Here is a 13,048-nt window from a genome sequence, read left to right as displayed (position 1 = left end):
AGTGAGAGAGAGAAAGAGAGAGTAAGGGAGTGAGAGAGAGGGAGTGAGAGAGAGAGTGGGAGAAAGAGAGAGAGAGAGGGAGAGAGAGAGAAAGAGAGAGAGAGAGAATGGGAGAGAGAGTGAGAGAGACAGAGAGAGAGAGAGGGAGAGAGAGTGGGAGAGAGAGAGAGAGAATGGGAGAGAGAGTGAGAGAGAGAGAGAGAGAGAGAGAGAGTGGGAGAGAGAGTGAGAGAGAGACAGAGAGTGAGACAGAGAGAGAGAGAAAGAGTGAGGGAGTGAGAGAGAGAGTGGGAGAAAGGGAGAGAGAGAGAGAAAGAGAGAGTAAGAGAGAAAGAGAGAGAGAGAATGGGAGAGAGAGTGGGAGAGAGACAGAGAGAGAGAGAGAGAGAGAGAGAGAAAGAGTGAGGGAGTGAGAGAGAGAGTGGGAGAAAGGGAGAGAGAGAGAGAAAGAGAGAGTAAGAGAGAAAGAGAGAGAGAGAATGGGAGAGAGAGTGGGAGAGAGACAGAGAGAGAGAGAGGGAGAGAGAGAGAAAGAGAGAGAGAGAGAATGGGAGAGAGAGTGAGAGAGACAGAGAGAGAGAGAGAGAGAGAGAGAGTGGGAGAGAGAGTGAGAGAGAGACAGAGAGTGAGACAGAGAGAGAGAGAAAGAGTGAGGGAGTGAGAGAGAGAGTGGGAGAAAGGGAGAGAGAGAAGAGAAAGAGAGAGTAAGAGAGAAAGAGAGAGAGAGAATGGGAGAGAGAGTGGGAGAGAGACAGAGAGAGAGAGAGAAAGAGAGAGAGAGAATGGGAGAGAGAGTGGGAGAGAGACAGAGAGAGAGAGAGAGAGAGAGAGAGAGAGAGAGAGGGAGTGAGAGGGAGTGAGAGAGAGAAAGAGAGAGTAAGGGAGTGAGAGAGAGGGAGTGAGAGAGAGAGTGGGAGAAAGAGAGAGAGAGAGGGAGAGAGAGAGAAAGAGAGAGAGAGAGAATGGGAGAGAGAGTGAGAGAGACAGAGAGAGAGAGTGGGAGAGAGAGTGAGAGAGAGACAGAGAGTGAGACAGAGAGAGAGAGAAAGAGTGAGGGAGTGAGAGAGAGAGTGGGAGAAAGGGAGAGAGAGAGAGAAAGAGAGAGTGAGAGAGAAAGAGAGAGAGAGAGTGAGAGAGAGAGAGAGTGAGAGAAAGAGAGAGAGAGTGGGAGAGAAAGAGAGAGGGAGAGAGAGAGAGAAGAGAGAGTGAGAGAGAACGAGAGAGAGTGGGAGAGAAAGAGAGAGAGTGAGAGAGAAAGAGAGAGAATGTGAGAGAGAAAGAGAGAGTGGGAGAGAAAGAGAGAGAGAGAGGGAGAGAGAGAGAGTGAGAGAGAGAGAAAGAGTGAGAGAGCCACTCTCTCTATCTCTCTCTTTCTCCGTAGATGTGAGTGTGTGAGTGTGTGTGTTGCCCTATGAAGGACTGGCGCCCCCTCCAGGGTGTATTCCCGCCTTGCGCCCAATGATTCCAGGTAGGCTCTGGACCCACTGTGACCCTGAACTGGATAAGGGTAACAAATAATGAATGAATGAATGTATACTACTGCAGCAAGTGTATAAAAACACCTGGTAAAATGATCCCATTTGTCCAGGATTTTGTGTATTATTAACTATCCAGTAAAATACATAGCAGCACATGACAAGAAGAGCTCATCCTCTTTTCTGCACATAAACAGAACACACACTCCTGCTCTGGTAGGATTTCTCTTGTCACCAATGGGTCAAGCTGCAGCCTAAATGTCACCAAGTTCTAAAGCACCCAGTGTGTCATTTACTCAGACTCGACTGACTCAGTGACTGCAGAGTTCAGGACCTACACACAAACATCAGCCTGCAAGCTTTTCATCACCACGCACAGTGCCAAGCATCAGCTGGATTGGTGTGTGCTGGTGATCAGAATCTTTAAAGTGGGTTTCAAAGAGGTTACTGTCATTCTGTCTGCAGTTCTCAGGGGGAAAAATCCAGTTGAAGCATTTTACACATACAGCACACAAGCATCAGTGTGATTTTACTAAAGGCAACCCACCCCACTTCTGTGGTTATCATCCCACGCCAACATCTGATGATGTCTGGTTTTGTGGCTCTCCCACATTTACATTAAGAGTCACAGGTTCTGCAGTCATTCCGTCCAGCAGCTTACAACATCCCTGTCCTCTTTTACTTTTTAAACCCAGAAACCCCCTTATGCCTCCCACTTGAGAGAGATACAGTTGAGCACATGTCCAATGTGAAAAACACTGCTGCCGGTTTTCTCTCCTAAGGTTACTTCTTTTTTTTATGTTTCACACACATCAGAGACAAATATAGGTCACTTTCACTTTGTCAAATGAGCAGGAATAAGGAAATGACACAACACACGGACAAAAAAAAAATTCCTGGCAATCCGGCCCAGTTTTCATTTCAGGAAATAGTAATTAAAAATCAGCAAAGTGAAAGCTATATAAACGTGGCAGTGACCTTCATTCAGACGAGTCCCAAACTTTAAGGTGAGTGAACAGATCAGTGCACTTCCATGATATGACTTTCCATTGTAGAAATCTGTGTTTCAGTTCATTGTAGCAATCACATGCTACTCTTTCCTCTGTGTTAAAAACACAGTGAATCTTTAACACCAGAAATGGCTGAGGCAAGAGGGAAACAGTGGGCCATCCTCGTGGCTGGGGCAAAGACTTGGGACAACTACGGACTTCAGGTATTTTACAAAGACAAATTCATTCATTATTTTTTTTAAATCATGTTTATTACATCCATTTAATACATGATTAATATATAAATATATTGTGAAAAAAAGTATTCAGGCACGTTTGAATATTGTTTTCCTCTGTCCATTAAAAACATGAAGACTGGGCTGCTGGTCATTCTTGATAAATTTAATGCATAATGTGATTACATTTTTGTTCACAGTAGTTCACTTCCCATCAGCACTAAACGAATGAACGGAAAATAAGTAGTAATTTACAAATCACATTTTTGCACATGTGCTCAGATCACTCAGGAAACAATCAATGCACTTTTGGTTTAAGCACTGATTATATTTACTCACGTGGAACTCGTCTTCAGTAATTCACACGTGGAAGTAATTTACAGGTGCCTTTACTTTTTTATATATAAATATATGTGTTGGGCGGCACGGTGGTGTAGTGTCGCAGTCACACAGCTCCAGGGACCTGGAGGTTGTGGGTTTGATTCCAGCTTCGGGTGACTGTCTGTGAGGAGTTGGTGTGTTCTCTCTGTGTCTGCGTGGGTTTCCTCCGGGTGACTGTCTGTGAGGAGTGTGGTGTGTTCTCCCTGTGTCTGCGTGGTTTTCTCCGGGTGACTGTCTGTGAGGAGTGTGGTGTGTTCTCTCTGTGTCTGCGTGGGTTTCCTCCGGGTGACTGTCTGTGAGGAGTGTGGTGTGTTCTCTCTGTGTCTGCGTGGTTTTCTCCGGGTGACTGTCTGTGAGGAGTGTGGTGTGTTCTCTCTGTGTCTGCGTGGGTTTCCTCCAGGTGACTGTCTGTGAGGAGTGTGGTGTGTTCTCTCTGTGTCCGCGTGGGTTTCCTCCAGGTGACTGTCTGTGAGGAGTGTGGTGTGTTCTCCCTGTGTCTGCGTGGTTTTCTCCGGGTGACTGTCTGTGAGGAGTGTGGTGTGTTCTCTCTGTGTCTGCGTGGGTTTCCTCCGGGTGACTGTCTGTGAGGAGTGTGGTGTGTTCTCTCTGTGTCTGCGTGGGTTTCCTCCAGGTGACTGTCTGTGAGGAGTGTGGTGTGTTCTCCCTGTGTCTGCGTGGTTTTCTCCGGGTGACTGTCTGTGAGGAGTGTGGTGTGTTCTCTCTGTGTCTGCGTGGGTTTCCTCCGGGTGCTCCAGTTTCCTCCCACAGTCCAAAAACACACGTTGGTAGGTGGATTGGTGACTCCAAAGTGTCTGTAGGTGTGAGTCTGTGAGTGAATGTGTGTGTGTGTCTGTGTTGCCCTGTGAAGGACTGCGCCCCCTCCAGGGTGTATTCCCGCCTTGCGCCCAATGATTCCAGGTAGACTCTGGACCCACCGCGACCCTGAACTGGATAAGCGCTTACAGATAATGAATGAATATATGTGTTTCGTGTTAGTAACTAAAAGATAAATATCCACTTAAATATAGCAAAAGGTTTTAAAATTATTTAATGACAAATGTCAGCAACAGAAACACGGGGATGGGAAAAATGCAGATTAACACTAATGAGTAATGGTTAATGATAACTAATGATTTATATTAATGTTACAATATATATAGGGAGTAATATTATTGATTAATCTTGATTAATTCTTACTAAATTAAGTGTGCAGCTTAGTGTGCTTGTGACCTGAAATGACTTGTTACGTTGTGTTGTGTTACTGTGACCCAGGAGACTGTGGGAAAGTGCTGAAAAGAGCAATTCTGAGAGTAGTAGGGGAAACTAAATAGAGTGGAAGAAGAGAGTCAACAAACTGAAAGACACCCCTCACCTGCAACCATTTCTCCTGACAGTAATAAACTAGGATCCACCAATAAGGGAGTGTTTGTGTTGATGTAATAACGTATGATGGTGTACGTGACTGGGGTCATATATATACTGCATGTTTTTGTTCGATAAATGAGAGATAAGAGAGAATCTTTGACTGCGTGTCTTTATTCCTCTGGTCTCCCCAAAGAATTCTTTAAGCATCGATCTTCCTTCCTGGAGATACTTAGAGATTAATTTTAGTTTTTGCCATAACAATTCCTGCTAATCATCTTTATTTTGTTTTTACTGCACTTTCTTTAGGCTAATATCTGCCATTCGTATCAGATACTTCACACAAATGGAATCCCAGATGAGCAGATGGTGGTTATGATGTATGATGATATTGCTTTCAATCAGGAGTGAGTGACATTATTTTATTTACTGAGTGTTTGTGCCATAATTCTTACCTAAATTACTTCAACAACTGCGGGACTGATGATGCAACACTGGTCGTGGCTGTTAGGCTTTAAGATGCTTTTACTTTCAAATACTTTCATTTAGATTTAAAGTAAGTTTTCTTTAAATCATCGTCGAATAAGGCGCCCGACTGACTTTTTTTCTTCTCTCCACAGGAACCCTTACCAAGGAAACATCATCAATGAACCGAATGGGCCAAATGTTTACCCTGGAGTGCTAAAAGACTACACTGGAGAAGTAGTTATTAAGTTTCAGTGTTGTATTACACCTACCATCATTTATACCACGTATATGCCCTTCATTCTGAGACTTGTTTTTATAGGATGTGACCCCTGAAAACTTCCTGGCTGCTCTCCGCGGGGACGAGAGTGCCATCACCAAGACTGGGCCTAAAAAAGTCATTAAAAGGTTGGTTTGTTATGTTTATATATGACATATAGACTGACACATGTAAAGCTAATTCAGTCTGCTTTATAAACTGTAAATATATAGATCCTCCGGGTGACTGTCTGTGAGGAGTGTGGTGTGTTCTCCCTGTGTCTGCGTGGGTTTCCTCCGGGTGACTGTCTGTGAGGAGTGTGGTGTGTTCTCCCTGTGTTTGCGTGGGTTTCCTCCGGGTGACTGTCTGTGAGGAGTATGGTGTGTTCTCCCTGTGTCTGCGTGGGTTTCCTCCGGGTGACTGTCTATGAGGAGTATGGTGTGTTCTCCCTGTGTCTGCGTGGGTTTCCTCCGGGTGACTGTCTATGAGGAGTGTGGTGTGTTCTCTCCTGTGTCTGCGTGGGTTTCCTCCGGGTGACTGTCTGTGAGGAGTATGGTGTGTTCTCCCTGTGTCTGCGTGGGTTTCCTCCGGGTGACTGTCTATGAGGAGTATGGTGTGTTCTCCCTGTGTCTGCGTGGGTTTCCTCCGGGTGACTGTGAGGAGTGTGGTGTGTTCTCTCTGTGTCTGGGTGGGTTTCCTCCAGGTGACTGTCTGTGAGGAGTGTGGTGTGTTCTCTCTGTGTTTGCGTGGGTTTCCTCCGGGTGCTCCGGTTTCCTCCCACAGTCCCACAGTAGGTGGATTGGCGACTCAAAAGTGTCCGTAGGTGTGAGTGTGTGAGTGAATACGTGAGTGTGTGTGTTGCCCTGTGAAGGACTGGTGCCCCCTCAAAGCCTCCAGGTAGGCTTTGGACCCACCATGACCCTGAACTGGATAAGGGTTACAGATAATGAATGAAGGAATGAATGAATATAATTAAACTGGGATTTACACCCAGGACAAATAATGCACTGGTGTCTTTTCCATGACTCTATTCCTGCAAAACGAATTCACCTTCTAAGATTTAAATCAAATCTTGGGACAGTGCTAGCATTTGACACCCAGAGAGGTCATTAGATTTAGAATAAACCCTTTGCTTAACACAGCACATTGTTGAATTAACTCTGATGATGTTAAACAACACAAATGGAGGTGAAAAACAGGAACTAATGCTGACACAGTGTCTATTGTCTAATAAAATCAACTGGTCAAATATGTTGGCCACAAAGCTGCCTCCACGTGCTTAACAAAACAACCACGAACCATTTTAGAATCTTCAAGACAATGACGACCACATTCTGTAGAACTTTAAGGAATTTAAGGTAAAAAAAATAATCCAGTTATTTTCAAATTGATTCAACTGGAGTCTTCATCATTAAACTTTCACAAACTTTCACTTTGAAGTGCAGTGTTTTTCAGATTAACGTCAGAAAAATAGAAACTCTAAAATAGATATAAGGTTGAAATGGTGTCCTGAAAATCCCTTTCAAACCACACATTTAATTACTGTATAGGTCCAGCTGGGTGCCCTTAGAGTAACCTACATACACTTTTCGAGACGAAGAGGCTTTAATAACAGATCTATTTTAATTACAATAAAAGTAACTGAGTTTATGACATCAATGCACCGTAAAAATCCAAATAAAGCAGAATACAAGACAATTCTGCCTCCTAAAGGGACTGGGGACGTGCTCTTGGGGGTCCCACCACAGTCACAGTGGAAGGTACCACAACAGTGACAGATGTTCTGACCGAGTGTAATGTAGTCCTTGCTGTTTCAAGGTTAAGGAAGTGTAAATTGTTCCTGAAATGAGCTCTGATTTCATAAGAAAGACAGTTTAAACCATAACTGAAATGTATTGGCACTGACCCATTTAACAACCACCATCTGCCACCTGACACCTATAAACCCGAATTTCTGCACTGACTTGTATAGTGTCACAAACTGAATCTCTACACTGCTTCACTGTGTCACAAACTCAAGTTATGAACAGCACAGAAAAGTACTGTGTTATTCATTATAGCTGCATCACGTCATGTAAAGAGAAACCCTGGGATTTAGAGCGATTTATTTGTGTTGTTGTGGTTTTTTGCAGTGGTAAAAATGACACCATCTTCGTCTTCCTGTCTGATCATGGAGCTCCTGGCATGTTTCTCTTCCCTTCATCATCAGTATGTTTCACACTTCAAATAAATGCTCAGGATGTCAATAATACAGCTTTTAAAAAGCAAATGTAGCTAAACAATACAAACTAGGGAATGTCACCAAAGGACATTCTCAGCGTGAGAATTAATATACTACAATATAGTCCACAAACCCTGCTTTTTACTGAGAAATAGAGGTAATTTATTAATATTAATGACAGCAATTATTCATTTCAGCTGTATGCAGTGGATTTCATTGCAGAGCTCAAGAACATGGCAAAAAATCATCAATTTGCAAAGGTACACATTTGATATCACACACACACACACACACACACACACATATGTACCATGTATGATTATAATTTTTGATTTTATTCTGTGAATTAACTGCAGATGGTGATATTTATGGAGTGCTGTTACTCTGGATCAATGCTGGAGAATCTCCCGGACAATATCAGCAGTAAGTTGATCATGGTCCTGTCGAATGTCCAGTCTTTCAGTGTCAAACACCGCTGTGTGAGTTTCTGAACGTGTAGTGATTCTAACATAGGGCTGTGGTGATATGTTTCAGTCTACGGCATTACAGCGTGTCCTCCGGATACTGTGGCATATTTCTGCTATTTTGATGATGTCAGACACACTTATCTGGCTGCAGAGATGTCAGCAGTGTGGATGTCTTACACTGAAGTGGTGTGTAACTCAAAGCTTATGCAATTATTAATATTATGTTTATAATATAATTGTGTGTGTTGCACTATTGATGTAATCTGTAGCCATATTTGGGCACAGACGGCTGTGACCAAACCTCTGATCTCTTGATTTTATGGATCTCTACATGCTGTATCTCTTTGATTTGCTGCAGGCTGCTCTTGATAAGATCACAATCCATGATGAGTTTCAGAATTTGAGAGTTAATATGAAGGAGTCTGTCCCCTGTGAGTACGGTGACAAGGTGAGGAACAGTCTAGTGTCAATAACCACTCTATAAAGAACTAGATTTCAACGTGAAGGCTGCTTTACAGCAGTTTTGATCATAGCTCTAACGAAGTCCTATAGCTGACTGAGCTCTGCCAATGTTAGAGTGACCAGACGTCCTCTTTTACCCGGACATGTCCTCTTTTTTAGACTTAAAAAAATGTCCTCGTGGAATATCAAAAACGTCCGGGATTTTGTTTTTCTAGAGCTTACATAGAACTTCGAGAAGCGTTTCGTTCACAAACTAGTCCCGCCCTCCTCTACTCCCCTACTGGTTCGCTTGAGTGAGAAGGGGGCGTGGTGAAGTAGCCTAAAATCTTCTGATTGGACGGTCTGACTGTAGAGCTACCGTTATTGGTCGATAACCTTCTCTGTAAACATTTAATTGGTCAGTCTGCACGTCAGTAGTCCTTGTTTACGTCAGGCAAAGCTCATGTACCTACCCTCATCTCGAGCAGCTATGCCGAAACGTAAGTGTAAGTTCTCGGATGAATTAAAAAAGAAATTCCCATGTTTTGTGTAGGAAATAAAGGTGTAAAGGACCTAAAAGCACACACAGGTTCAGCTAAGAGTACAACGTCAGCTAGGGGCGAGAGCTCATCACCCCCCCCCCTCACAGACATGTCCTCTTTTTCACCATCTCAGATCTGGTCACCCTAGTCAATGTACACAATAAAGCCATAGTTAAACAGAGCTTGTATACAATCAACTGCCCAAACTGTACTTTAGAGTTAACATTGACCACTCTTTCACTTTAAAATGTCTGTTTTTGTTGTGTCTGAAATCTAGAGAGTCAGTAAACTAAAGGTCAGTACGTTTTTGAAGTACAAACCCACATCTGCTGAGAAGACCACGAAAAGCCTGAAGCCCACAGACCTGGTTTCCTTCTATGAAGCACCATTTAAAATCCTGGAGCACAAGATTGCAGGAGAAACTGATCCTGAGAAAAAGGATGATTTGAAGAAAAAATATGACAGTCTTCAAAAGGTTCAGCATTGAATTTGTCTTAATTTAAGCATAGCAGCTGATGTTTATCTGTAATACAGCCTACGTGATCACAGACATCAATCAATAAACCTTGAACCTCTCTTCTTCATCATCCTACAACTCTAACTAGTCTATTACATTTACAGCAGAAGCAGAGCAGACACAGAACATTATTATTAATATCCATGTCTATGATCTCTTTCGCCCCAGACCAGATCTGATATTGAGAGAACTGTGAAGGAGATCAGTGAGCTCTGCACTGTTGGAGGAAAAGATATCTCAGCAGCGAGCCTATCCCTCAGCCTGTCTCAGCTGCAGGACTTCAAAACTGTGGCAGAGGTTTTCAGGACCACTTGCTTTGACTGGAACGACACAAAGGTGAAAGTTACACAATGGTGGTGTACGGCATTAATTTCCTGAACTGCATTCAAAAGTCTGCTTTTTGTACCTAAAGGACCCAGTCGTTTATTTTTCTCAACCCAATTATATTCATTCATTCATTATCTGTAAGCGCTTATACAGTTCAGGGCCGCGGTGGGTCCAGAGCCTACCTGGAATCATTGAGAGCAAGGCGGGAATACACCCTGGAGGGGGCGCCAGTCCTTCACAGGGCAACACACACATTCACACATTCACTCACACCTACGGACACTTTTTGAGTTGCCAATCCACCTACCAACGTGTTTTTTTGGACCGTGGGAGGAAACCGGAGCACCCGGAGGAAACCCACGCGGACACGGAGAGAACACACCACACTCCTCGCAGACAGTCACCCGGAGGAAACCCACGAGGACACAGAGAGAACACACCACACTCCTCACAGACAGTCACCCGGAGGAAACCCATGCAGACACAGGGAGAACACACCACACTCCTCACAGACAGTCACCCAGAGGAAACCCATGCAGACACAGAGAGAACACACCACACTCCTCGCAGACAGTCACCCAGAGGAAACCCACGCAGACACAGCGAGAACACACCACACTCCTCGCAGACAGTCACCCGGAGGAAACCCACGAGGACACAGAGAGAACACACCACACTCCTCACAGACAGTCACCCGGAGGAAACCCACGCGGACACAGGGAGAACACACCACACTCCTCACAGACAGTCACCCGGAGGAAACCCACGCAGACACAGAGAGAACACACCACACTCCTCACAGACAGTCACCCAGAGGAAACCCACGCAGACACAGAGAGAATACACCACACTCCTCGCAGACAGTAACCCGAAGGAAACCCACGAGGACACAGAGAGAACACACCAGACTCCTCACAGACAGTCACCCGGTGGAAACCCACACAGACACAAAGAGAACACACCACACTCCTCACAGACAGTCACCCGGAGGAAACCCATGCAGACACAGGGAGAACACACCACACTCCTCACTCAGTCACCCGGAGGAAACCCATGCAGACACAGGGAGAACACACCACACTCCTCACACACAGTCACCCGGAGCGGGACTAGAACCCACAACCTCCAGGTTGCCCCCAACCCAAATATAGCAAAATATATTTATGAAATTGTTAATTAATGTTGTGCACATTTTCTATAGAGCCTAAGGATCAAATTACTTTGTAGTGTCTGAACACAACCTGCTTATGCACCAGTCTCTCACATTGGGAGCCCATGTTTACAATGAGCATGTGACATATCCAGGCCAGTAGGTGGCAGTATAACGTCTGTTTCAGAATCATTAGAGGAGATGTCTAACGGCTCTCTTAACTGGAGAATGGTGTCTGAAGCCGTGGTTAAATCAGATATACCTGTGTATATCTGTAATCTATATATATTATGGGATTCTTCAGATACTGAGAGGAATTTTTGCAGCTTTCTTACTGCTTTCTTTCTTTTTTTTTTGCTTCCAGTTTGTGTACGCCCTGTCCCAGCTTCATGTCTTTGCCAAGCTCTGTGCATCTGGAGTGAACATTGATGGGTAAGGTTCACACCACACATTGTTTTTAATGAGTACATTTTAAATGTACTGTTTGTACCATGCTCACATGCTTTTTGTGAAATGTATCCAGAGGCACCTGTGGAACAAAGCCAGAAGCAGCTCAAAGCAGCTAGAACAGCTGGAATCCTTAAGAATGTTTGTAGTCAGTTTGCAATGCTAAAATATAATATGGCCTTCTCCATTTTACAGTGTCTTGGAAGCCATAAAAACAGTAAGACGTACTTCCACAGTCTTCAAATGAGCGAGACCCCACTACGGCAACTCTTCCGGAGAAGGACATTCTTCACGTTCATGTAAAATGATTTAATTTTAAGAAATTTTGGATGATTCAATGATATCATTACATATGATATTACATATGTAATATGTAGTATAATTTTGTAATAAAACAACAATAACGGGCAATACGTTTTTCCCCTGACAGTGGATTTCACGTACGAAGATAACCACACAGCAATTTTAATCACATTGATCATTTTTCACGTTTTATAAGATTTTTAAAATCATACGTTGACAATCTTGTGTGGATTTGACTTGTTAATGATTGTTATCTACAGAGTTGATTATTGAGAGGACGCATTACACTGATTTACATTTGCAGATGTTCCCCTGATGGTTTTAAAGAGTGGGAAAGCCACTCTGAGTGACATTTCTGTAGGTTGTGTGTTGTTTGAAATGTATCTGAAATAAAAAGTACATTCAGTTCATAAACATCAGGTGTAATACCCTTTTTACTCACTACTGATAAGCCTCAGCAAACCTGGTGCTGTAAAACACTCTTATTTTTAAATACTGCATAAAATATTGATTGAATTACTGTCGTTGCCTGCCTCAGTAAACATTACCATATCTTTTTAGAAGAGCTGTTGCACGATTGAACTGGAATTCCTAAGTAAAATTACTCTTATTTGTGGATGTTACAAAGCCTGTCTAATATAACTCATCACTTGTGTCCTGCAATGCATTCCTTCAGCTAAAGAGGGCACCAGAGGCATGTCACATAGCTTTCTACACTTTCAATCGTTCATTCATTTTCTGTAACTGCCTCAACCTGTTCAGGGTCACAGTGAGACTGGAGTCTACTGGAGCCAGTCCATCACAGGACACCATACACTCACGTGCTTTCACCTTTTGAGTAGCCAATCCACCTACCAACATACCACCGTGTTTGGACTGTGGGAGGATACCCACGCAGACACAGAGAGAACACACCACATTCCAAAGACAGTGACCCTCAGGCAGGAATTAAACTCATATTCCATAACCCTGGAGCTGTGCGAGTGAGATAGTACACACAGTGCTACAGTGCCATCTGCTTTCCACACTTTGTATTCCTCCAGCTTCAGTCATATATTTACAGTACATACTTCATTAGGAATCATCTGCAGTAAATAGAGCTGCATATTATGATTACACTACAGTAAAGCTGGTGCCAATGTGAATGCTACAGCACAAATTAGACTGTGTTTCACTGCCTTAAAAAAACCCAAACCACTCTTTACTTAGAGCTATGAATATGAACCATAAAGTTTTATAATAAATTGTTAATCTCCAGTTTATATTATAAACAAACACTGATTGAGAACATATTAAAACATATCATTTTCCAATTTCACATAGAGATTCATCCCTGTCTTCTTGCGTATACTATTTACTTATTAATCAGTACGTTTCAGCACTGAGGTCAACTACTTCATGTATAATACACAAGCACATTACACAGAGATGTGCTGTAACAATGTTCACTAAGACCTGGCAATCAA

At 43.4% G+C, this 13,048-nt stretch overlaps 1 protein-coding gene across 1 annotated transcript; it reads left to right on the top strand.

Annotated features, from left to right (window-relative positions):
• The first annotated feature begins 2,346 nt into the window (after positions 1-2,346).
• LOC136692673 (legumain-like) lies at positions 2,347-11,983 on the top strand. Its single transcript, XM_066666247.1, has 14 exons — positions 2,347-2,482; positions 2,595-2,688; positions 4,753-4,850; positions 5,064-5,145; positions 5,231-5,316; positions 7,300-7,375; positions 7,586-7,648; positions 7,745-7,811; positions 7,923-8,041; positions 8,214-8,303; positions 9,116-9,313; positions 9,524-9,691; positions 11,197-11,264; positions 11,475-11,983. The coding sequence occupies exons 2-14, from the start codon at positions 2,614-2,616 to the stop codon at positions 11,524-11,526; spliced, it is 1,242 nt and encodes a 413-aa protein (XP_066522344.1). The 5' UTR covers positions 2,347-2,482; positions 2,595-2,613; the 3' UTR covers positions 11,527-11,983.
• Positions 11,984-13,048: the final 1,065 nt, after the last annotated feature.

Source organism: Hoplias malabaricus, chromosome 3 (assembly GCF_029633855.1).
Source record: "Hoplias malabaricus isolate fHopMal1 chromosome 3, fHopMal1.hap1, whole genome shotgun sequence".
Classification (NCBI taxonomy): Eukaryota; Metazoa; Chordata; class Actinopteri; order Characiformes; family Erythrinidae; genus Hoplias; species Hoplias malabaricus.
This window is presented reverse-complemented; position numbering and strand designations above follow the sequence as displayed.

Bases quoted from the DNA above. Each gene is read 5' to 3' on its own strand.
- LOC136692673 (XM_066666247.1), top strand. From the start codon at position 2,614: ATGGCTGAGGCAAGAGGGAAACAGTGGGCCATCCTCGTGGCTGGGGCA. The intron at 5,317-7,299 runs GTTGGTTTGTTA...GGTTTTTTGCAG, and splicing joins CCTAAAAAAGTCATTAAAAG to TGGTAAAAATGACACCATCT. The intron at 9,314-9,523 runs GTTCAGCATTGA...CTTTCGCCCCAG, and splicing joins AATATGACAGTCTTCAAAAG to ACCAGATCTGATATTGAGAG.